The 23,703-nt window shown below is 35.1% G+C and overlaps 1 protein-coding gene across 3 annotated transcripts in view; it reads right to left on the bottom strand.

Annotated features, from left to right (window-relative positions):
• Window positions 1-23,703, bottom strand: part of KLHL1 (kelch like family member 1) — a 235,074-nt gene that overhangs the window by 132,259 nt on the left and 79,112 nt on the right. For all 3 annotated transcript variants that reach the window (XM_055802807.1, XM_055802808.1, XM_055802809.1), the window contains one exon: window positions 5,983-6,179. In XM_055802807.1, coding sequence (XP_055658782.1) covers window positions 5,983-6,179 — 197 coding nt within the window. The remainder of the gene's footprint in view (window positions 1-5,982; window positions 6,180-23,703) is intronic.

Raw genomic sequence — 23,703 nt, 5'->3', positions numbered from 1 at the left:
TGCTTACGCACTTATAATTAAGTTTGAATAATGTTTTGCTGTGCTGGGACTAATGACCCTTGCAGTGTGAAGCACAGAACTGTGTCTATGAGGGACTAAACACCTTCTAGCACTTCACTCAAAGGCACTCGCAAACATTCTGCAACTCCTGGGCTTGAAACTGCAACATATGTTAGGTTCCTTTATATTGCTAACATTTTGACTGGGTTAGAGACACATCAATCACTTTATGCATAAATGTTCTTCTGGTAACGGAAATTTTACTTATGGCCATCCTCCTACTCAGTGCATCAAAGTAATTTGAAGATTTTCCAAGTTTTTGTTTAGCAACTCATCTTGGAATATGGTAAATAAAAATGTGGAACAAGCTCTATAATCTTAATACTAAAACTGTGATTTCAAGACTGCAGAATGATCACCAAGGTTTAAGTAAAGTTTCCTGAGAGGTAAAGCACTGAAATTAAATAGTTGTATCTATGAGTATTTCAGTTTTCCATTTGAAACAAATTGGGCTTCAGTTAAATGGCAGGATACTGAAATGAAGAAACTGGTAGTATAACTTGGAATGTCATATTCTGAATTACTAAACATTACCTATAAATCATAATACAAGCAGAACCATGTTCTTTACTGGGAGAGAGAAAGCAAACTACAGTTGTATTCAAAACCTTAAAAGTATGAATAAATTTTTTAGAATTTCCCATGTTTTAAAACCAAACTGCAATTATCTTTTCAAGGAAAAATGCAACATACTTTTCCTCTCTCAATGTTTACTAATGTAGAAAAGTAGTTGTTATTAGAAGGTTTAATGATATATCAAGACCACAGAGTTCTTAAACTGGCATGGTCTATTACAATCTTTCAGAAGTAAATATGTAATACTTCAAAATAAAGTATATTATAAAAAGTAACATTCTAAAAATAATTGCATCCCAGCAAGATTGCCATCACAGTTTGGAATTAAGACTGGAATTACAAAGAAACAGGTAAGACCATACACTATGACCCTAATTTCTGGAAAGTATGACAAGCTGATACACTGCTGACTTCAGAGGTTAGCTTCCCTATATATGAAACCCTGATAACTAGAATAATAAAGGACTTCCACTAAAAATGCTTGTTAGAAGATTGCATCTGCATAATGATAAGTTCCATTTTGCTGCTTTTTTGGGGGGGAGTTTTTTTAGAAGACATTACATATCCATTTCACTGTACTATCATACAACTGACAATAAATTAGGAATTTAAAGTTGTCAGACATATGGCTTTGCATATTGAAAATTTATAAGTTTACAAGCTAGTAAAAGCCCAGATTGTAATTAAGTACAGAAGGCTCAAATCAAAAGGGACAAGGGTATTTCTGCTTCCACTTAAATTAGCTGATTCATTTAAAAAAAAAAAAAAAAACAACAACCAAAAAACATCAAAACAAAACCCAACAAACACAAACCAACAAAACAAACAACAAACCTGAAAAATCACACCATAAAACATTGCCAGGGCAATTTCATACCTCAGAAACAAGCTAACCCACATTAAATCTGATGTGCCTAAAAAAAAGAAACCAAGGAAACTTTTGCTCTTATTTTTAAACTCTTGTTTCTAATATTTTAATTTAAAATGTTGCTATCCAAGTTCCATTTATAAGAAGTACTGGGAATGCAAACAGAAATCTCCAACTTTTTACAAAGTCTGCCTTCCTCTCTTTGCCCACTAACCTCATAACTTGTTATTTGGCCAGTGTATTTTCTAAAGATTTTTCAAATGTTCTTATGTTTTGCTTCACGGCTTTTCTGATGTTCATTTCCTCACTGCCTCTCATCCTCCATGCATACAATTTATTTTCTTCACTTAGACTCTGCATTTCAAAACAACAATTTGATATTTGACACTGCAGACTAAATATCTCAGTAAATACCAGGGATATTATACCCCTGTTCATGGAAATGGGTATGTACCTCTACAGTTCATGAATTTTACTTCTATTAGAAGCTTTCTCCATGCTCAGCAATGACCCTGTGTTTTGAAAAAAAGTTGGTCACATTTGAATTAAGTCTGGACATACTTCTGTCAATTATGCAAATAAAAAATTCATATTCATGGATTCCACAGATTTCATAATTGAGGGAAATTAAAGTTATTTAATGTGACAGAAAACATGTGTTGGAAACAACATAACTCCTGAAGTCAACAGTATTCTAAAATTCATTAGTCTGCTCTTTAGCAGCTATTTCTTCTTCAATATAAGAAATATCCAAGATCAAATGCCTTGCCCTCATAACACATTATGTAGAAGCACAAAGCAAGCTGATTTGTATATATATATAGATTATTTATGTTTGATGAACAACAGTGCAATTTAGAACCTGTAAATACCAAGTCTGAAACTAGGCAAGGAAATTGCTTTTGAAAAATGAAAATTAAAACATTTATGGAAATTCAATGAAGCAAACCATTTTCATGAAAATTAAATTATTTTCATTAAAATGCTATTGTGAAAACAACTGTGAATGACTTTCTACTTAAAACTAAATGGTGGAGGAAAGCTGTAAGACATTTACCAGGTACAAGGCAGTCAGAGAGTTATCCTAATGTTCTAGCACTTCAAACAAGTACCTCAACTAAGGGGACAGAGAATGAGTACTATTTATATATTTAGCTATCTATCTATCTATTTATTTATTTATTAGGAATCAATTAATAATCAATGTAACCCATGTAATTAACTAAAAAGCAAAATTATTCCAAGATGAAATTTAACTTGAGTCATAGCTCAAGATTATTAGACACTCTATAGCATATGCCATGTCTACAAATTAATTTTTGCAAGATACTTGAAAAAATTTGTCTTGCCCCTCATTCCTGTAGAGTTACTGGGGTTTTTTTAAGTTTTTTACCTCAAAAAACTTTATGGTACAGCACTATTCTTTTGGGTCAGGCCTAGCTGTATTTCTCTATAGCATTATGGTTAGTAGAATAAGAATTATTAATTTTGGTTTTGACAATTTTTGGCTACAATATTTAAGAGACATACAGTGGAGTAAAAAAGTTTTTTTGAGCCTAATATAGAGTAGATATTTTTTTAGATGTAAGAATAAGATGAAAGGTATACAATTTCTGTCATTACCATCACTTTTTCTTTACTTTGTATCAATTCCATTTAGATTTGTTATTTGTACTTTATTAAAAAAAATATTATGACAATTAGCATTCTAGAACTAGTTATTCAGACAGTCAGCTATAATCCCCTGTTCACTGAACTGATATATTATTAACCTTCTCTGGCACTATAGTGCTAAATATCCAGAAAGAGACTCAATATTTCTAAGGATTTGAAAAAAACGTAGAAAAAAATGATAATATTATTTCTCTCTTCAAAAGCTGTTAGAGTTCTCTCAAACCTTTCCCTCCCCCACAAGTTTTGTCCCAGTATGTCCTTTTCATATATCAGAGGTTAATTCTTTAAAATTTCCACTGTTTATATGATTAGTAATTTAAGTAAATTTTTAAGAAAATAAGCTAAGGAAAATTCTCTTCACCTGTTTAATGTTTCACATTTTCATGGAGAAAAATTATTTTTCTCTAGAAAGCAGAAACACCCAAACTTTGAAAGCTGCATCCACTAATCCATTACTCTGCCTTCATATCAGAAACTTCTTAAGCTATTTATTTTCTATAGCTTTCAAAGAATGGTGAATTTTTAGGAGCAAACAATGACATAAAATGACAGAGTTAAGGAAGTACTATTACTACCTATGCACAACAAACAAGCTTTTGAAATGACACCTTGGAAGAGGATTCACAGAGCCAGAATCTGAAATACATCACTTCCAACTCTAAAAGAAAGCACCCTGATAGGCTTTAAAGGCAGGACCTCAAAGTTATCTTGAAAGCATGAGAACTTTTTAAAATTAAGGATTTCCCCATGCTTTTTTTACAGAGAGCTTCCCCTCAAATCTTCTGCATAGGATCGGCATGGATTGTTAAGAAACCCCCCCTTGCCCTACATTGCATTTGCTCTCATCACAGTTCATACTATTTCTCTGGAGACTGAAGATAAAAATAATGTTTTCTGTCACCTTGGAGACTATGCATCTGCTCTTTACTCTGCTCGTTGCTTTCCTACCCTTTCTTCACACGGCAACGTCTGTTTGCTGTTCCTCTAACACACTCTCCAGAGCATCTTCCCTGCACTGTAGAAGTTTTTCCCAGTTATGCACATGTGTAGAAGAAATAACCACTTTTCTTTTACATAGATTCCCTCTGAATCAGTTTTGTACTCAGACAGGCAAGACACCCTTCCCCCACTCACAACTGATCATCCACACCCTTGAACACAAAACAGTAAATGAAATAGATACGAGATTTTTCATAATGCCTATGAAAATATCATGCACTATGAAGCTTAACTTTTAGGATTATGTTTTCACTGGCTTGGAAGTCTAATCATGTACAGAAAACATATTGTAATTGCATAACTGAATAGATGTGATTATTTTTCTTTGTAGCAAAGAGAAAGTGTGACTATCATGCGTGCTTGCAAATGTAAATATAATTACATCAGAGCTTGCTTAATTACAATTGACTTCCTTTCTGATCTACCAGCCTTTGTTGGTGATTTGCCTATTACACATAATTAAGGTTTTAGACGTGACCATTAAAAACAATAGTAGATAATATAATACACCTAATATCCTAAAAATGTGAACATATCTTTGTGAACTTTGTGATACGTAAGATATGTATCAGTCACAAGTCTTCAAATGTACAATAATGAGCAATATATTCACCCAAAAAATATTTCCATAAATTGTTTTAAGAATCAGGGGATTTTTTTTTTTAATCAAGGGTTTTCTTTATTAGGGTTTTTTACTTTTTTTCTTTATTCATTATATTGCTTTTCACTCATAAAGAAGTGAAAATATCAAAGTAAAACATAATTTTTTTTTTAAAAAAGGTTGAATTTTTTTAACCTAAACCTGTTCAATTCTAATGTAATCTCATTCTAAGGTAGATCATATAAATGTTGTTCTAACAGCTTATTACTCTCCACTGACAGACGAAAGTTAAAATTACTATCTTGGACCTGGAAATCTATGTTTTAGATACCTAAATACAGAGATAATTAAAATCAGCCACAGAACAAGCTCCATAAACGTAAAATGGGTATAACTACCTGAGCTGCAGTGATAAGATAAATGCAGTTAAACCTGTAAATTACAACATCGTAGTAGTCACAGAAAAGAATAAATAAAATAAAGACATAACTGCTGCAGAAGCAAAGCAGATTCATTGAATCCTGTTCTATTACTTCAATAATAATTTTAATATAGACCTTAAGGGACCATTATTTCTCAGAAATTACATATAATCTACTCTTTATGTAAGTTTAACTTCATGAGCCAGATGTTTTTAATTTTGTGAAACTATGAAGAATCAAATGGCTATTGATTATGAATTAATTTCTGAATAAGTAGTATATTTTTGCTTCATTGATTCTGAATAATTTTTAATGTTAATGCCATGTCTGTTCTGTCAGATGTAACTGAAAAATTCAAATAGTGTCCAATAAAATTATTTGTCCTCGAATTTCTGTCTTAATGTACATCACAGACGAATAAAAGGAGGGATAATTCTTGACAAAAATACACCCCAAAGCTTCCCTTGATATTGTTCCTGTGCAGAACAATGACCATTACAAAGCTGCCTTAAGGCTAAACAAAAAGGAACAATTATTTAAAAGTATTCTAAGGACTTACAAATACTTTTGCTATGCACATACTGTTCTTACTCAGCAGAGAGTGCATTCTTCATAGCAGGCCAATTCTCATAACTCCTACAGTTTCAAAAGGAACATGTACTAAATAAAGTTCCATAAAAGTACAGAATGACTTCAAGCCAAAACCTAACAAGATACTTTTACTTACAGAAGATACAAAGGATTCACAAGATCATCATTTTGATATTCTAAAACTGTCTTACCATGGTATAGTTGTGAGCCACCTTCATAAGCTCTGTGCATCCTTGGGCATCAGCAAATGCTCTTATTCCCAAACAGTTGGATGGGTGCAAAAGCTTCATTAGAAAATGGCAGCAAACCTCTACTACTTGTGGGAGCTGGAGGAGGCAGGCAGCTGCTAGAAGGTTTTCAATAGTGTCTTCTTTCAACTCTAAGCAGCCTAAAAAAAAAGGATCAATAACACATGCAAACTTATTTACTTGGTATTTACAAAACATGCAGTATCAAAAGACCTTTTACAAATAATCCTGGCTCTATAGAAATAATCTACAGAAACAGTGAAGAGGAGGATTAGGGTTTCTGACTGGACACCTCAGTGACCTGAACATTACAGTATTAGAAATATTTCTTTTTAAATTACTATTAATTCAGCCATATAATAGGGATATAAAGGGAGACTGTAAAGTGCGGAAAGGAAGAGAAGAATTAGGAATACTGCTTTTGTTTCTATAATGAGGCTAAAATCTGAGTAAGTATCTGGATATCAACCAGGCTGTGTGTTCTGAGGCTTTTTTATTGGATTTATTTTTTTTTTTCATTGAAAATGGTGATAAAACTTGCATTATCTTCAGTGGTACAGAGCAAAACTCACTGCCATTTACCTCCCTGAAATAACTGCCTAACGTAGTATAACTAAAACCACTAAAATATCTTCAGCATAGGGCTTAAAATCTTCAAACTTCATGTTGCTTATTTGTAATGTGACTTTGGGATTAGTTTTAGCTGAGTAATATATGTTAGGCCTCTCATAGCTTATAGTTCTAAAAGACTTTATATTAGCTAAAAGAACATACATCAATGAAATCAATGCATAATATTTATCTTCCATATTGCACTTCATTTTGTAATTTAACATGCCATTACCATTATCTTGCAGACTGATACACTTTTTAATGAATAAAAGGTAAACCAGAATACAATAAAACTTAAAAAAATAATTTCTTTTAGTGAGGAATAAGCATTATTCTTGTCATCATGGTGCCTGCTAACCATTATTGTTCTGTTGTGTTTTTTTTATATTAGTATCTCTTATAAATCTCTCACATTAACAACTTCAGAAACTATAAATTAGAGATCACAAGGATGTGTTAGAGAACCAGAAAAAAAAATGGGAAATTAAAATGTATAAATATAATATAAATTGTAAGAACCTAACACTCCTGGTTTTATTTTGCTGTGCTTGGAAAAATAATTTCAAACTATAAAAGGATTAAGTGTATATTGATCTTTCAGTTCAGAGCAATATTGTTCAACAGTTAGATAAGCTCACTCTTTCCCACAAAAATTTTGTATTCATTGTTACATGAAGAGAAATCTACAAATCTTAATCATTCTGTCACATGGCACTAAGGAGTTCTAAAATCCTCAACTTCAAAACAGAATGCCATTGAAAAGAAAAGCTGCTTTATATTGTAATACCAAACCCAAAATACAATAAAAGTAACACTGAAGATCTGACCTTTTCTCCTTTCACTCTATTTGGAGCTTTTAAGGTAAGATGGAAACTGGGAAGTTATACTGTACTAGATTTGTTTATAATACATCCTTTTGCAAAGGCTAGGGCATCAGATCAGGTACACAGCATAATTTCAGTGGTTTTCCTCTGCTTATTTTTTTGCTTCTGTTAATGTCACATTAGTTTCTCATTATGTTATCTGACTTTTTCTCATCATCTCCATCCACCACACATTTATGTGATGTGGTCAGAAGGTACACGCAGCAGCTGATTCTTGGCTGACCCATGTATTTACCAATGACACTCCCACATTTGTTGCATGCTTGCAGGTCATGACTGGGCTCAACACCCTATTCATTATCTAGAATTATAGCTCCACTGTATCATGTGAAAGCTATCAAAAGATAGCCGTTTTCAGGTTAAACCTGATCATCCCAGTACCAGAAGGGAAAGAAATCAAAATGTGCAAAACAGCTGTGAAACACAGATGGACTCAGAAATGTGCTGATGGAAAGAAAATTAGAAAAATCAAGTTTTAAATGTCTGTTTCTTAGACACTATGTTTTTCAACAATGAGCTCAGAGAAGTCTCTGGCCCTAAAAAGCTGTCCCAGATAACTTTCGCAGAATGACACAAGTATTAAAAAAACCACCAGCCTTTATGAAGAAAGGTAGTATCGCGGTTGGCTTTTTATCGCTAAATGTTGCCTTAGAAGTACCCAAAGGCAACAGATGAAACCACATCAATCTATTTATTTTCAAATTGAAGATATTTTCCAATAACTTTAAGGAAAATTACTACTGGTAGGGTACTGGTTGGGAACTCGTAGGATTAAAATAAGTTTAAGTCCAAAAAATTATCTGCTTTATAAATTAGACATTTTTTTATGTAACCAACATGACCATTTCCACCTTAAATATTAATTGAGGGAGTAAACATACAATGGCTTCTGGGATACCTGAGGATATAAATACATTATAGCTGAACTTATTTTTAACTAATTCAGAAACACTTATTTACTACTTAATATATCTAGGATAAGAGCTAGAAAATTACACTTGGTTTGAATTAGGCGTTTACTCTTTCAGTACTGCATTATACTGCCATACTGCCCTTTTTCTTAGTTTTTTGGGGGTTTTTTTGTTTGTTTTGGTTTGGTTTTTTTTTCCATGCACAAACATGATAAGAAGATGGGGCTCTCTAGGATCTTGTTTTTATAAAACATAAGCTTCAGTGAGTAAGTACCTATTCCATCTAAATGCCTTCCAAGTCTTACTTTTCTTCATTTTTAATCATCAAGACACCTTTGTAAATTTGGTCACAAGGGCTGTATTCACTTTTTCAGAACAGTGCTATGACATGCTCATGCAAATTCCTCTGAGATATCAACTGTTTAGCATGGTGAGAGTTTAGGAAAAAGCTGTTAAGAAGAGGCTCAGTGTATACAATGTCAACTCTTCAGACAGTTTCATATTGACAATTAGAAGATCTAAGCATCTATTTAAAAATCTTTAATAGGCTATTCAGGGGGGCATTAATATTACTGCTTCTTCAATTCACCTCTGCCTCACATTTTTATGCAATAAGGAGCTTGTAGAATTACTTAAATCTGAGCAAAACAAATTAACCAAAGCTTAAAAATCTCATTTTGTATTACATTAAGATTAAAAAAAAACGAGAAAAAACAATCAAAAGAACTTTAATGGATTCTAATTATTATTCTAAATTATAGTTCTATTTGTGACAAATTTTATGTGCATTGCTTATACAGAAATTAAAATGCCTGTCTTTAGGATGCATTCTTGTAATGAATATATAAAATTTATTATTTCATTGCCAAGTGTGAAGTAGAGATTATATATAAAAATTCCTTGATATCTCTATTCTTTTGCTAAACCTTTCTCCAAGTTAAGGAACAGTTTGGGGATTTATTTATGTATTTATTTATTAAATCTTTCCTTTTGCTTTTATTTTTATTTCTACTCCTTAGGCTACACTGTTACAACTTATTTTCAGTATAGGGAATCATGGCATCTTTGACCGCCTTTGCAGGATGTTAATAAGGTCAGTGCGTGTCACAGGAATCAGCCTCCCACAGCTATTGCCCAGCAGGTATCAACATAAATATGGTGGGACCACTCAGCAGGTACGGCTCACTTGCTCTGTGCATAAGTGACATATTTTAACCCAGATACTTAACACATGGTCATATCATTTTACCTCATGTGCACAGTAAATTTTTTTCTCTCCTGTAATTACACATTTATCCATTCATAGCAAGACTTCAAAATTCCTAAGACAGCTGGGAATAAGGGTGTACCAGTGAAGTCATGGAAAGTGTCAAGGAATTAGAAACAAAGGCTAGAACTAATACCTTTTAATAAGGTATTTACCTTTTTAACCTTTCTACTGCATGTGCCTTGACCAGTTGTGCTGCAGTTTTTAAGAGTTTCTGAATGGATTTCCATAGGCTAACCTGTCATAGGAATGCACTATGGAAATCTATATTAGGTCTCCATTTTTAAAAATAAAGGCAGTAAATGGTATCAAGATAATATTTATTTAGATTTTGCATAGTAGATAATTGCTTACATTATGGTTACAAGAAGAAATTGCTGTTCTGAAACAGCATCAAGTTCCAATGAAGACCAGAAAAAATCTTATTAAAAAGGCGTTATGCTTCACATTGCTGTAATAGACTTTTTTTGGCATTGCTTATCATTAAAATTACCAAATCTTAGGTATCTGCCAGGCAGCCACTGTGGCAGTGTGCTCCTCCTCACTGCCTTCCTCTCCTGCTTAAGCCATAAGCACCAGTGGGAGCTGTGATGGCTTCAGCCAGCTTACTCTGTATATTGGGGGATGGATGGTAACATGGTGGCCAAGGGCTGTCTGGAACAGGTCATCTTGTTGGTATGCAAATATCACTGGAAGTCAATCACCTTACTCTATAAAACTGTGGACAGCCCAGGGCCTGTTGAGCTTTCCTGTACACCAGGATCTCACCTCAAGTAGGGACGCCCCTCAAGGTTAGTCCTTAAGGTTGAGAGATTCCTTAATGCAATGGATTCTTGATAAGTGATTAACAGCACACTAAATTTGGAAATTTTTGCTAATACAAAGGATTGATTGTGCACATACAATCCTTTAGATGTAAACTGCTGACCAAGTCTGGGACTAGGATTGGATCCAGCCACACCTATACTTCTCTCTGAAAAGTAATTTAGAAAGCAAGGGGGTTCTGCCTGAACCTCATGACTCAACGGCAGGGTCTCCCTGACAGTTTTGTCTGGCCCTGTCCTCAGTGTGGTAAGTAATCAAGAGTACTTTGCCATTGAATCTTGTTAAACCACTGACACATTTAGCACTGAAATTTGTTAACTCACCGTTTTGCTTCTCTCTTATGAATGAAGTGCATGACTCCATCCACAACAACCACCTCAGCTAATCATCTGAGATCTCCTTTCACAGTAAATGGGGAGAAGCAGGATGCGTTACAGCAGTTTTCATCTGCCCTGTTTAAGTCATCTACTTTAGAATGAGATTCTTTCCCTAAGAGTGGCTATTTCTTGCTTTAACTATAAAAAAAAGCACCTTCATTTGACTTACTGAGACACTGTTGATATTTATATCTGCTGATACAAATTCAGTTCATCTGCTCCCAAACACACAGTACTGGAATCATCAGAATCATCATGTATCAGGTGATGAAATGTCTGGAAATGCTCTACAACCTTTAAAAACTCTTTGGGTCCAATGCTGATAACTCTCTTACTGTCAACTCCTGGTAATGACATAATGTGTATAATCACCTTTTATGTCCATCCATGAAGAGCAGCCAATGAAGAATGCAATAAAAAGTATCTTCCCTGTAGCAGAACATCTTCTAGTCTCCAGATGATTTCTCAAGTGTATGTTAAAGTTTTGATTTTAACCTATGCCTTAAAAGATGAATTCAACATTGTATCATCTCCCACAATTTTCATAAAGGTGAAGTTGTTTTCATAAAAGAAAACATGACAGAGCATATTAATTTTGGAGAAGTTTCTCCTGATCAAACTCTGCTTTATTTTCTGTTCTTAATTGCTGCAGATCATGGTCATCAGCTGCAAGTGACAGAGACAGGCACTCTATGGTTGGTTGTGTTAATTTCCTTACGATCTGGCATTTAGCATCAGTAAAAATTCGTAAAGCTCATTTTTTTTCTGTAGATACTCAAATAAACAAATAAATACTACCCCAAAAGGGACTAGTTTCCTACACAAACAGATAGTGCAACTTAAATAGGGGAAATAACCTTAGGGTCTGCCCATTCCCTATTATCAGACTATTCATCTAGTCATTACATATTAGCAGCCAAAACCTAAACTAAATACAAATTAATCCTGAAAGTATGTATGACCCAAAGATATGTTTACTTGAGGGTGCTGAAGAATCACTTGGGTTTTTTGGCAGCTATTTTCGTATCAGCCACCATAAATGAAACACAGGTTAGACCACATGACTTAACTAAGAAAATTACTTTTTCCTCCGTGGATATTATTTTTTTCACTAACAAAACCTTTCCTGTCCTGATGAACTTCAATCCCCCTCAACTCGAACTGAACTAAATCATCTGATTGGAACAGATTTGATTTTCTGTTCATAGAACATTTCTTTTTTAATTCCTGTGGATAAAAATTGACTTTTGAAAAGGACAACTTATTTTAACTCCTTTTCACACAGGGGACTTAACATGATTTTTTTAAAAAGTAATTTCAATTTACATTTCTATGAAATAATCTCAAAAAACCATTTGAAGTTAAAATCAGGAAAGCACTCACTTGATTCACATATATCTTTTGACTATGACTAGATTACAATTACGTTGTCAGCTATGGTGGTAGTCTTTGAACTCTTCACTACCTAACATGAGTTCAAAGTAATGAGAATTTTTAATTTCCAATAACATTTTTATATGAAATTTTTATTTTTAAATTATGTATTAAAATAATGTCATAAATGTTTCTGCAGCCATAAAAATATGTAGTTTGTAAAAAATGAAAATACCTCTGTCACAGTAATATGAGAATTCTTATAAAACAAATAGCTTCACTCTTTTTAAAAAACTGTATGATTATTTACACCCTAATCATGCTACACCTTTGTTTAAGTAGACTAAACTGACCTAATCACATGGTCATTTGTGAGTACTGCCAAAGTCCACTGTATTTAAATGGCACAGAAAATTACAATATTGCAGAGTGATAAGGAAATCCTATTAACAACTTAAAATCCCCCCTGGACAGGAACCTTCTTGCAAACGTCTGGCTAAAGATCAGAAAAGTGTATTAGCCAAAATATGTGGTACCTTTTCATCTCTTGGTCTAGAAAAATACCAACAAAACATCTCTGTTGTATAACTGAAAAGTCATCCTTTTAAAGAAATTTTGTCCACTGACATATACATATCAGCTTTTTAGAAAAAGTCGTTAAGGTACTACTTTCTCCTTATGAAGCAACAGCCATTCATGTGCCTTATCTCACTTTAGATACTAGTACTTAGTCACCTGTAAGCAATACACACAAATAACAAGAATAAAACCAAATAATTTTAGCTGTGAGTCTAATCTTCATATTTTATAAACTCTGATGAAAGATACATTAGTGCTTTGAAACACACTTGAAGATACGTTTTTCCATTGGCTATAGAAAAGTTTTTAGAATATGAACTTCATTCTTGGGAATATTTACTAAAGATTACTAGTTTCTACCCGAGTAGATGATTAATATATTAATAATTACATCACCAATAATTCAGCTATTATACAGTCATTATATTTGGAAATTTTAAGCTTCATTTTATATATAAAAGAATAGAAACCTCACATTTTGGAACAAACAAAGAAAAAATACCAAAACAAAGCTTACCTCAAAAATACACAAATATAAACAGGATTTACTAACTAAATTGCCAACAGAACAAAGCTTGCACTCATATACCAAATAAGGTGGTAGATGAATTACTCCCAAAAGCTCATTTCAGACATAAGGCCTTAGTTTCCCTTGATGCTTCTTCATCAATGGACTTGAATACTTAGATTTACTTCCAGCCTGCAGGTCCTTCTCATAATGCTGCACACATTGAAAACCACTCCAGGAATTTGCTTTTGTAAACAAAAGCAGATTTCGTACCAAAGAGGGGGTGGAGGTAGGGGAGGGTGTCGTTCCAAAAGGCTTGTACTAGACACTAGGTACATTTCAGGGAGATTTTATTCTAGTGGTCACTTTTTATGGATGGCATGAAGCGGGGTATATCATTTTTGGCTTCCAGTGCATGGCCCGGGCTTCCAGAAATATCCCAAATGACCTGCCTCACACAGGTCCTTTAGCCACAATCAAAACTACACAATACACACGCTAAGTATCTATCTCTCAGTCAGACATAACCTTTCTATTACACTGAACACAATCAAGCTCTGACCTCTGTGGGGCGGGGGGTGGGGGGGGTGGGCAGGAGGAAAAGAAAAAAAAAAGTAAAAATGTCTCAAGGACAAAGGAGCTCAGCTTACAGGTTTGAAGGAGCAGTATTCTGAAGCTGGCTCAGAAACAGAAATACCTCTGTCAGAATGAACTTATCTTCTCAGGTGACGCTTCAGCAGGTTGTGCTGTGGTAGCACCGAGCAGTTCAAATCCGTGTTTAAAGAACAAAAAGTTACAGAGATGGAGGCATCAATTGCCAAGAAAAGTTTTTTTGCTTATGAGTCCACCCAACAGTCTAATGAAATCTGCTTCACTTTGGGCTGGATGGCACTGCTGGGAGAAATGAATACTGTTCTGTGGGTACATTTCAGCACAGTCGCTGTTTGATGGGCACAGAATAGAAAGGGAATGAAAGTATGTTTTACAATGTAGGGACAGCAGCAGAGAAACACCTGAAAGGTGAGGACCTCTTTCACAAACTGACATTGTGATTTTCCTGAATTTTTTGCTTCTTTTTGGAACTGTGAATATAGAGCTAGGCAGCTGAGCTCAGCAGAATAGATATAGGTACACGTCTCCACTGCAGGAATTCCAGAAATAAGCACATCAAGGAGGTAGATCATGCTACTGCAGCCTGTCTGATCACTTCACTGATGCTGTTTAGGCAACAGCATGACATTGACAATAAAGAGGGATAGCATTCCACTTTTCAGGCATGTCCTGTATGAATTTCCAGTGCTTGGTTTATTCTCTCTTTGGAGACTGAGAACTTTGAACCTAGCAAGGCACAGTTTTACAAATGCACCTTCCAGTGCACTCAGGTAACTGTTCTCCCCCTCCACACTCAGTGCTTCCCAGGGTCTGCCTGAATTCATTCTTACTGATTTCTCAGGATTACCAGGTTGCACCACAGTACAAGGAGACACAGTCACTGGCTATCTCCCCACGACAGTTTTGATCGTTCTGAATACTCAATTTATAGATATCTAGTTCAGAGCTCTTTTCCAAGCAATTTTCATATACTGCATGAAAAGACTGAAAAAACAGCTGGTTCCTAATACATAACTGCAAATTCTGTCCCTTAAGGGAGTATCCTGGGTAAAAGGAGGAACAGTAACAGTTCATATTATTGTGTAACTCCAGAAGTCAGCAAGGATGTAGTGTTTCAGTGACAGGAATGGAAAACTTCTGCTCCAGCTGGACACAAGATCCTCAGAGCAGGAATTAACCACCCAAAAAAATTAAGGAGACAGTCTCTGCAGCTGGTTAAACTAAATGGGTCTATAAAATCTTTCCCACAGACCTGAGTCATGTGAAAACCCACAGGTCGTTTTAGGATCAGAAAGACAGTCAATGTAGTGAAGTATTTGATTCCAAGCAGGCTGACATCCAGGTGGAGGAGGGTGACGGTCTAGTCCTACAGTTACAGCGGGGAACCTTGGAAGATTCTTGCACTGTACACACAGACAGTATAGCTCATAATTCAATCCAGGAATAATCCTTAGTGTTGCACTACGGTTTTGCTGATGCACAAGTAAGAACTTAATGAGGCACACTATATGAAAACTTAAATCTTGTCAATTGCTCCAGCACTAGTAAGAAACGTAACTGGAGCGAAGGTACATATGATCTTGGAAGTGTAGTCAATGCAAAACATCTGTGGACAGATAATCTGAATGATGGCTTTGCAGATCACGAGATCACTACCACCTTCCCACTTCCTAAATTAGAGCAACCCTAACTAACAAGGCTTCTGTGGATAATTGTAACTCTCTCTTTATTGACTCCTGAATACGTTTATGACAAGTATCTGCTCCAGGAAGAGAACTTCACAGAGGATCTTCTATATTCAGTAGTTAAGTCTATTCAAGGTCTACCATCATCTGGTATGATTTATGACCATTTTTCTGTACTGTCCATTACACAATGCCTAACAGTCTTTCAGGTCAATTCAATTACCTTATCTTGTCCTTTTTATCACTCATCCAAGAGTTCCTGGAACAATTGATCTCCCATCTAAAGTGAATGGAAATTCACAAGGGCTTATTCTGTGAAAGTGCAAAGTCATCCATCAATTATATGCCAGAGCAAATGTAGTGAGAAAGCCAAGCACGTAGCAGAGCAAATGTAGTGGGACAACAGCAGGTAACAGTCTCCTGAAAAAGCGCTAGAGATGGTCCATGTTCATAGGGATCTCTAACATGATACCACAGAATAAACAACTCTTGAACTTACTCAACATGTCACAGAATTAGAGGCAAAGACCTTCACAATATGCACAGTATCAGGGGTCTCTAGTTCTCAATTTGATTGGTATCTCTAGAGGGGAGTAGCTTGAAACACTGTAAACAGGCTACCATCATCTAAGAGCCAGGGATTGTCTGGTTGATTAGATGCCTTTAATAATATACATATAGCCTTATATTTATTAAGTTAAGCTTGTCTGGGACTTCCCTCTAGTACTGAGACTAACTGGAATGAAATGTCTTCAGTTACACACTAAACTCTGTCACTTTCCAAACCACAGTAGTCACAGTCAAACCTCATGTTGAAGAACAATCCTGTGGCTGCAACAACCCCTGGACTGTAAGAACACTATAAACTGGCACAGGCCAAAACTGTGCTAAGAATCATTCTCATTGTTTATTCATATAGAAAACTGAGTTTCAGCAATTAAGGAAAAAAAAAAACCAACCACCCAAAACAAAAAACCAAACCTCCCTAGGATATTTAAATAATAAAGCTTCTGTTTTGAATGAATCTAAGGGTCCTTGTGCTTAAAGGCAGTTTCTTTCTTGCTACATCCCTGCTGTCTGACCCGTGTGTTATGACACTGACAGAGAAGACACTTGACAGTACTTTAATTAAAGAATCTCCCAAATAAAATACAATTAAAAGCTATACAGTAGGGCTCTTCCACGTATGATCCACAATCCATTTTTTTACATGTACATAAAGAAATCAAGGAATTTTTTTGTTAGTTAATTGATTTTTGCTTTTTCAGTTTCATTAACGGTATGAAAGCACCAGCCTATTCTTCTGATCACTGTTGGGAATGCATACTAATTAGATAGTCTGATGCAGTATGAGGAAATCTATAGTAAATTCACAGCTCTATTGTAACTTCAAAGGAAGGCTCCCAGAGTCACCAATGGCAGCATAATACCAGAAACTCAATCTCTAGTTCCAGTCCTATCTAAAACATTTAAGTATATTTGCAAATAATGAAAACTCAAGTTTTGAGATCAAGAAAGAAGCATTACCTAAGAAAATGAGGTAAAAAAATACTCTTCTGTATTACTGCTCTTATCTTGAACTCTAAAAAGATCAAAGAATGCATATCCAGGTATCCCAGGGCATTAGGAGCTTAATCCTAGATCTTCTGCTGTCAGTCACCTTTCTGCTTCAAAAATGAAGCACTTTCTGCATAAGCCATTGCACGTAAGTGTTGGCTTCAGAGTTCCTCAGCTGGCTGACATGAAATAGTCAACAGACACACAAAAGAGGAAGCTTTGTTTCCTCTTAAATTATAGTTTTGTTATATTACAGATGAAATATATTTTGTTTATTTAAATAAACCAATCAAATGCAGCAAAGTGTGGATAGATTAAAACCTGTACCTTGTATTGAAGCTGCATATTTTTTACTGGTCAAATACATCCTTCAAAAGAAAAACTGAGAAAACCTTTGTGGTTTACCCTTGACAATCTATGCAAACTACAAGAAGCACAGAATTTTGATGCAGCATTTTACTAATAAATCTACATCATATATTTTGAACTGTACAACTTGTAATTACATTATAATTTATCTTATATAATTAGAAAACTTTATGCTTGTCAGATAAAATCATATGCAGCCACTGCCTGATTAATTTATTTACAAAATTAAGTTCCTCAGTTTTAATCCTTTATATATGTGTTAAAAAAACTCTTCCAAAAGAACCCCAAAGCCTATCTAAGATATAGGTTATAGTACACATTTTAACACATCTAAATTTTTTTCAGCTTTAATCAAATTGTCTTTTATAGGTATATCTATCACATTAACTTTATGATTAGTCACATTGAATTTTCACAGAAACTTTAACTATTTTTAAATCAGCTTTTTTGGCAGACTAATTTTCTGTCTTCCTGTTACTACTCATCGATGGACACCTGCCTTCACTCAGGAGCTACTCTTATCAAGGCTGTACAGGACCTGATGCTCTGCTAGTCACCATGTAATTCTACTTTGCCAATTATTTAGAAGCCTGTTTGCCTACACATGAGTGAACACAGTCCAGCTTCATATTGTGTCATGATTCTGGCATCTACCTCTTCAGCAGATACAGGAAGGAAAATTTACCATGGTATAAAACCTTTCATAATATCAATAAGCACTGTGACTCTTTTTATTTACCAGAGCAGTAATAGCTTTAACAAGAAATACAATAAAGAAGTCCAAAAGTACTGCTTATTTTAGAAGAAAAGAAAAAGTTTTTAAAAAGTGAAGCAAGGAAAAAAAACCCAAACAACAACCACCAAAATTAACATTGTATCTTACTTGTCCAACTTTACTCATACATAGAGCCATGAAAATATGACTGGGTTTATTTAACATGCTGATTTCTCACAGATGGCAAGCTTTTTCTGAAGCTCATTAGAGTTTAAAAATGTTCATTTTCCTTTGCAAAGTAAGTAATATCCCGACTTCACGCAACTGGCAAAGAGACAATACACACCTTTTTTGTGGTTGGTGGGGGTTTTTTTGTTTGTTTGTTTGTTTTTTCTAAATTAAATTAACTAGTGTTGCTACCCAGCTAGTTGTTCTTTACTGTCCATTGAGATATTACTTATTTTTCTACGTGATAAGATTTTCTAAAATCTCCAATATCTATATAAGAAATGGTTCTTGATAATAAACACATCATCATGAAAATGGGGCATCTTAAAAATAAATATAGCCATTATTTTGTAAGGTAGAAGAGGTATTTTTTTTAATATATGCATATATATTTGATCTCTACATGTAACTTTTTTGTTCATATATCTGTATCTTTTACTTCTATATAGATACAATTGTTTTGAACCTACTGTAACAGTAAAGTTTATTAAATACAACACCAAATAAGGAAAAAATGTTACTTTTTAATTAGATCAAAAAAGATTGAACATTTTCCCTTAGAAAACCAAAAGCCTGAAATACAGTGTTTAAGAGATCTAAATCTCATAAATAAGTAAGATTGATAGAAAGGCTCATGGAAGCTAATATAATAGTAGCAAAGTATTATCTTTAGGTCATGGGTTAAAGGAATTCTGATTCTCTACTCGATCAAAATTCTGCTTTATAGCAAATATCATTAAATTTCAATATAAGTTTTGAAGAATTATAGGAAAATAACAACTTTGGAATGAGTACAAACTATTCACTTTCTTTTACATTTTTAGCAAAACATTTTTAATCTTATTATTTTTTATTTTAAAAGATTGAGACTTAAAATCCAGAACTAGTTTTCAAGTTTTCTTGAGGTTTGGTTTGTTTTTTTTTTTTCTTTATTGAAAAAAGGGAAGCAGCTTTCACATTCTATATGCTAAAACTCCTGGGAAAAGTACATTTACAGTCAGAAATTACATATTTACATATTTAAATGAGATTATAATAATAAACCCCACCATGTTTAGAAAAGCTTCAAAATCAGTTTTACACTGAAAATATATTTTTACCCTTATATTTTTTACCCTTATATTTCTTTTCCTTTGTAACTGGAATAATAATATGCCACATACATTCTAACAGAAAATTGTTACATCCTTAATAAAATTTATGATGCTTCTGACCAGATTCTGACTCTGATGTACAAAATCTCCCCTTCACTGAACTTTAATTCTGATATTTTGCAACAGTATTTTATTCTATTGCTGGAACTAAAGGGTCTGGTATTGGTAAAGGATACTTTCACCTATAGTAATACTTTTTATAGATAGGCATATTTTACCCTTCTTGAATTACTACATAATATGTATGATTCATAGTAAAAATGAAATAATTTCACTAGATTCTAAAAAATTAAACTTGACTTAATTACAGTTCATATAATGTGGAAATGGTTTCCCTTTTAAAATCACATCTAAAAATATTTGCAGTGTCATACTCTTCACTTCTAAATTTTTGTAAATAAACCTATGTTCATCTGTATTTTCCTGAAATGTTCAGTTGTCCCCAGGGAAAAACCTCTGTAACAGCAGCAACTATATCTGAAATTAATAGTTTTTTTAATCTCCTTGAGCTAAGAAGGTGGTAACAGGAAAAAGATAGAAGAATGAACTGCCCAATTGTCAAAATGGTTTGCTATCCTGGGATAAAAGAATAAAGAGAGAAAGTGGCCACAGACATGAGTTGCTGAAAACTTTTTCACATACTGTACAGTCAGTAATTGGAATTTGGCAGCCGAATTCTCCAAATATTCTGTCTAGACTATATATGCTCCAGATTACAGATTAAAAGGCTGAATGGAAAATTCTGTTGGCTGCTACACTGCTTGGTATCAGAACAGCAGCTATGTCCCTTACTTTACAGTGTTCTCCTTGCCCACATCCACAAAGCACAAAGAAGAAAGTGTACTAACTCAAAGGAAAATGGGACATGAACTAGACTGGTGGTAAATGAAAGGCAGGTCCTGCTTGAGAAATCTGATCTCCTACGACAAGATGACCTGCCTAGTGGATGAGGGAAAAGCTATGAATGTTGTCTACCTGGACTTCAGTAAAGCCTTTGAAACCATCTCCTACAGCATCCTCCTGCAGAAAATGGCTGCTCATGGCTTGGATGGCTGTACTCTGTGCTGGGTAAAAGGATGGCCAAACCCAAAGAGAGGTAGTAAATAGTTACATCCAGCTGGCAGACAGTCACAAGTGCTGTTCCCCAGGGCTCAGTACTGGGGCCAATGCTCTTTAAGACATTTATCAATGATCTGGATGAGGGGATTGAGTGTGCCCTCAGTAAGTTTGCAAACACCAAGTTGGGGGTGGGTCGGGGGTAATGTTGATCTGCTTGAAGGCAGGAAGGGTGTACAGAGAGATCTAGACAGGCTGGGTCAATTGGCCGAGGCCACTTGTATGACGGTCAACAAGAACTGTCAGGTCCTGCACTTGGGTCACAACAACCCCCCACAATGCTACAGGCTTGGGGAAGAGTGGCTGGAAAGCTGTCTGGGGGGAAAGGAATGGGGAGTGTGTGTGCTGGTTGACAGATGGCTGAACATAAGCAGCAGTGTGCCCAGGTGGCCAAGAAAGCCAAGAGCATCCTAGCTTATATCTGAAACAGTGTGGCCAGCAGGACCAGGGAAGTGATTGTCCCCCTGTACTGGGCACTGGTGAGGCCGCACCTCAAATACTGCGTTAACAGCCCCTCTCACCTCAAGACCTTGAGGTGCTGGAGTGTGTCCAGAGAAGGGCAATGAAACTGGTGAAGTATCTAGAGACAAAGTCTTATGAGGAGCAGCTGAAAGTACTGGGGTTGTTTAGCCTGGAGAAAGAAGGCTCAGGGGGGACTTTATCGCTCTTTACATATACCTGAAAGGAGGTTGTAGCGACGTGGCTGTTGGTCTCTTCTCACAAGTAACAAGCGATAGGACAAGAGGAAATGGCTGCAAGTTACACATGGGGCGGTTTAGACTGGATATTAGGGGAAAATTTTCACCAAAAGGGTGGTCAAGCGTTAGAACAGGCTGCCCAGGGAGGTGGTGGAATCAACGTCCCTGGAGGTGTTTAAAAAATGCATAGATGTCATGCTTAGGGACATGGTTTAGTGATGGACTTGGCAGTCCTGGGTTAATGGTTGGACTTGATGATCTTGAAGGTCTTTACCATCCCAAATGATTCTATGATTAAATAACAAATGATAGGGCAAGAAAAGATATAAGAAACTATGAAGCTAGATAAATCATGAGAGATGGCAGAATGAAAGGGAAGGGGATAAAAATAAGGTTTGAGGGGACAGGTTTTGATTTGGCAAAGAACATTGGAAAACTGAATGATTAACCAAGAAAAAAGACTGTGTTTAATTTCAATAAACTGAGTAAGTTTGGGACCATGTTCTAGGAATTCCCTGATCACCTGTGAGTTATCACTGGATTGCCCATAGCACTTTTCAATGCTCTTGGCCTCTGTAAAAGGCTGGCCGCGTTCATGAGGAGCCTGCTTATTGAGGCTATACCCAGCGTTTGTTAGAGATTGCTAGTTGGATTTGACTAACGCTGCCAGGATCAATATATATGATCGTTTTCCATTGCCTGCAATTGTTCCCTAGCACTAATTTAGTAGAATAACTGTAGCTAGAAAATTTAGGAGTTTTATAAAAACATCTGATGCAGAGAGAAGGGATATGGTAAGAAATAATCCTACATGAATTTCAAGAGATAAGGACACAAGCTGAGAATACATCAAGATAAAGCAGAGTAAGTCAGGACAAAGAACCTGATGGAATAGAAATGCAAGACCAAGTAATCAAAACCAGAAAGGTCCATGGTATCCAATACATGTTCTTATTTAGCACACAAAATGGACTCACATTTCTTGAATCTCATCACTCTTACCTTGTCAGCAAGTATTTGTGAAATTTCCTTTTGAAGTGTAAATGTAAGAAGACATTTTTTAAGTCTTATTTGGTCTCCAAAATGGATTAGAAATAAAAAGATCATGTTTTAGTTTTACCACTGCAAGTAACAGAAATTAGAGACCTTTGTTACCAACTTAAGTTTCCAGTTCTTCAATGTGGCATTACAATAGCACATAATGTTGCCATTTTTAAGGTAGTTTGGGCTTTATGTGACAGTTTATATGAAAGAACATTACAGATGCAAATTCACATGAGGCAAATTAGAAAACACTGGAATTACACTCCTCAGGTATACACTTTTCATTCATTTGTGAAGGCTGGTCCTTATTCACCTAACACCAAGAACAAACCTCCAAGTTTTCCACCCCATATAATAAACACAGTACATTACAAGACATAGACAAATCAAGGAGCGAAAAGCAGCTGAAAATCTTTATGTTTTGCAGAAAGTGGAAAGAGTTTGTTTTTCAGGACGTTATTCAGTCTCCAAAGTTCTCAGAGGTAACCAATAAAATTCTGGGAGCTTCATTCATATTGAAAACAGTTAAGTATTGTTTTGCTTCCTTCTGCATCTCTTTCTTTTCTTAATCTACACTTACATTCTGTCTTTTGTTGTCAATATTAACTGTGGTATGTGTTCGCATGTGATCTTTTAGTGAAAACTGAGGCAAAAGAACTACACCGTACCTATGTATTTCCACAGTTCTGTTCCCAGGGGAACACCACTGTCCCTCCTCTTCCTTTTACCACCTCTTCCTTTTACTTTCCTGTTACAGAATGGTTTAACATTACCAGTAAGGTCTTTCGCTATTCTGCAGCAAGGTATTCTTGATTTTGCCCTGGTATTCCTGTGCCATTAATTTTACACTCATACCTAGCCAGATTGTACCCTTCTCATGCTTGATGGAAACTACTTACATGTTCTTCATTTCATGGATCCCTAGCTTGAAACCCTCTGGATGATGTACATTCATGAACGGCAAAACCACAGATGAAGGGAGAAGGCACTACCCTTTGAACATGTAGAGTACTATTTAAGTGAAGATGGTCTAACATTCCTAGAATCTGAATTTCTCAAACATGATTCTTACAAAGAGTATTTTTAAACTTGAATTATGTTTATTTACAGTTTCTGTTTCCTATTAAGACAGTAAAGTTATTATTTCAT

The sequence above is a fragment of the Falco peregrinus genome, chromosome 4 (assembly GCF_023634155.1).
Source record: "Falco peregrinus isolate bFalPer1 chromosome 4, bFalPer1.pri, whole genome shotgun sequence".
Lineage (NCBI taxonomy): Eukaryota > Metazoa > Chordata > Aves > Falconiformes > Falconidae > Falco > Falco peregrinus.
This window is presented reverse-complemented; position numbering and strand designations above follow the sequence as displayed.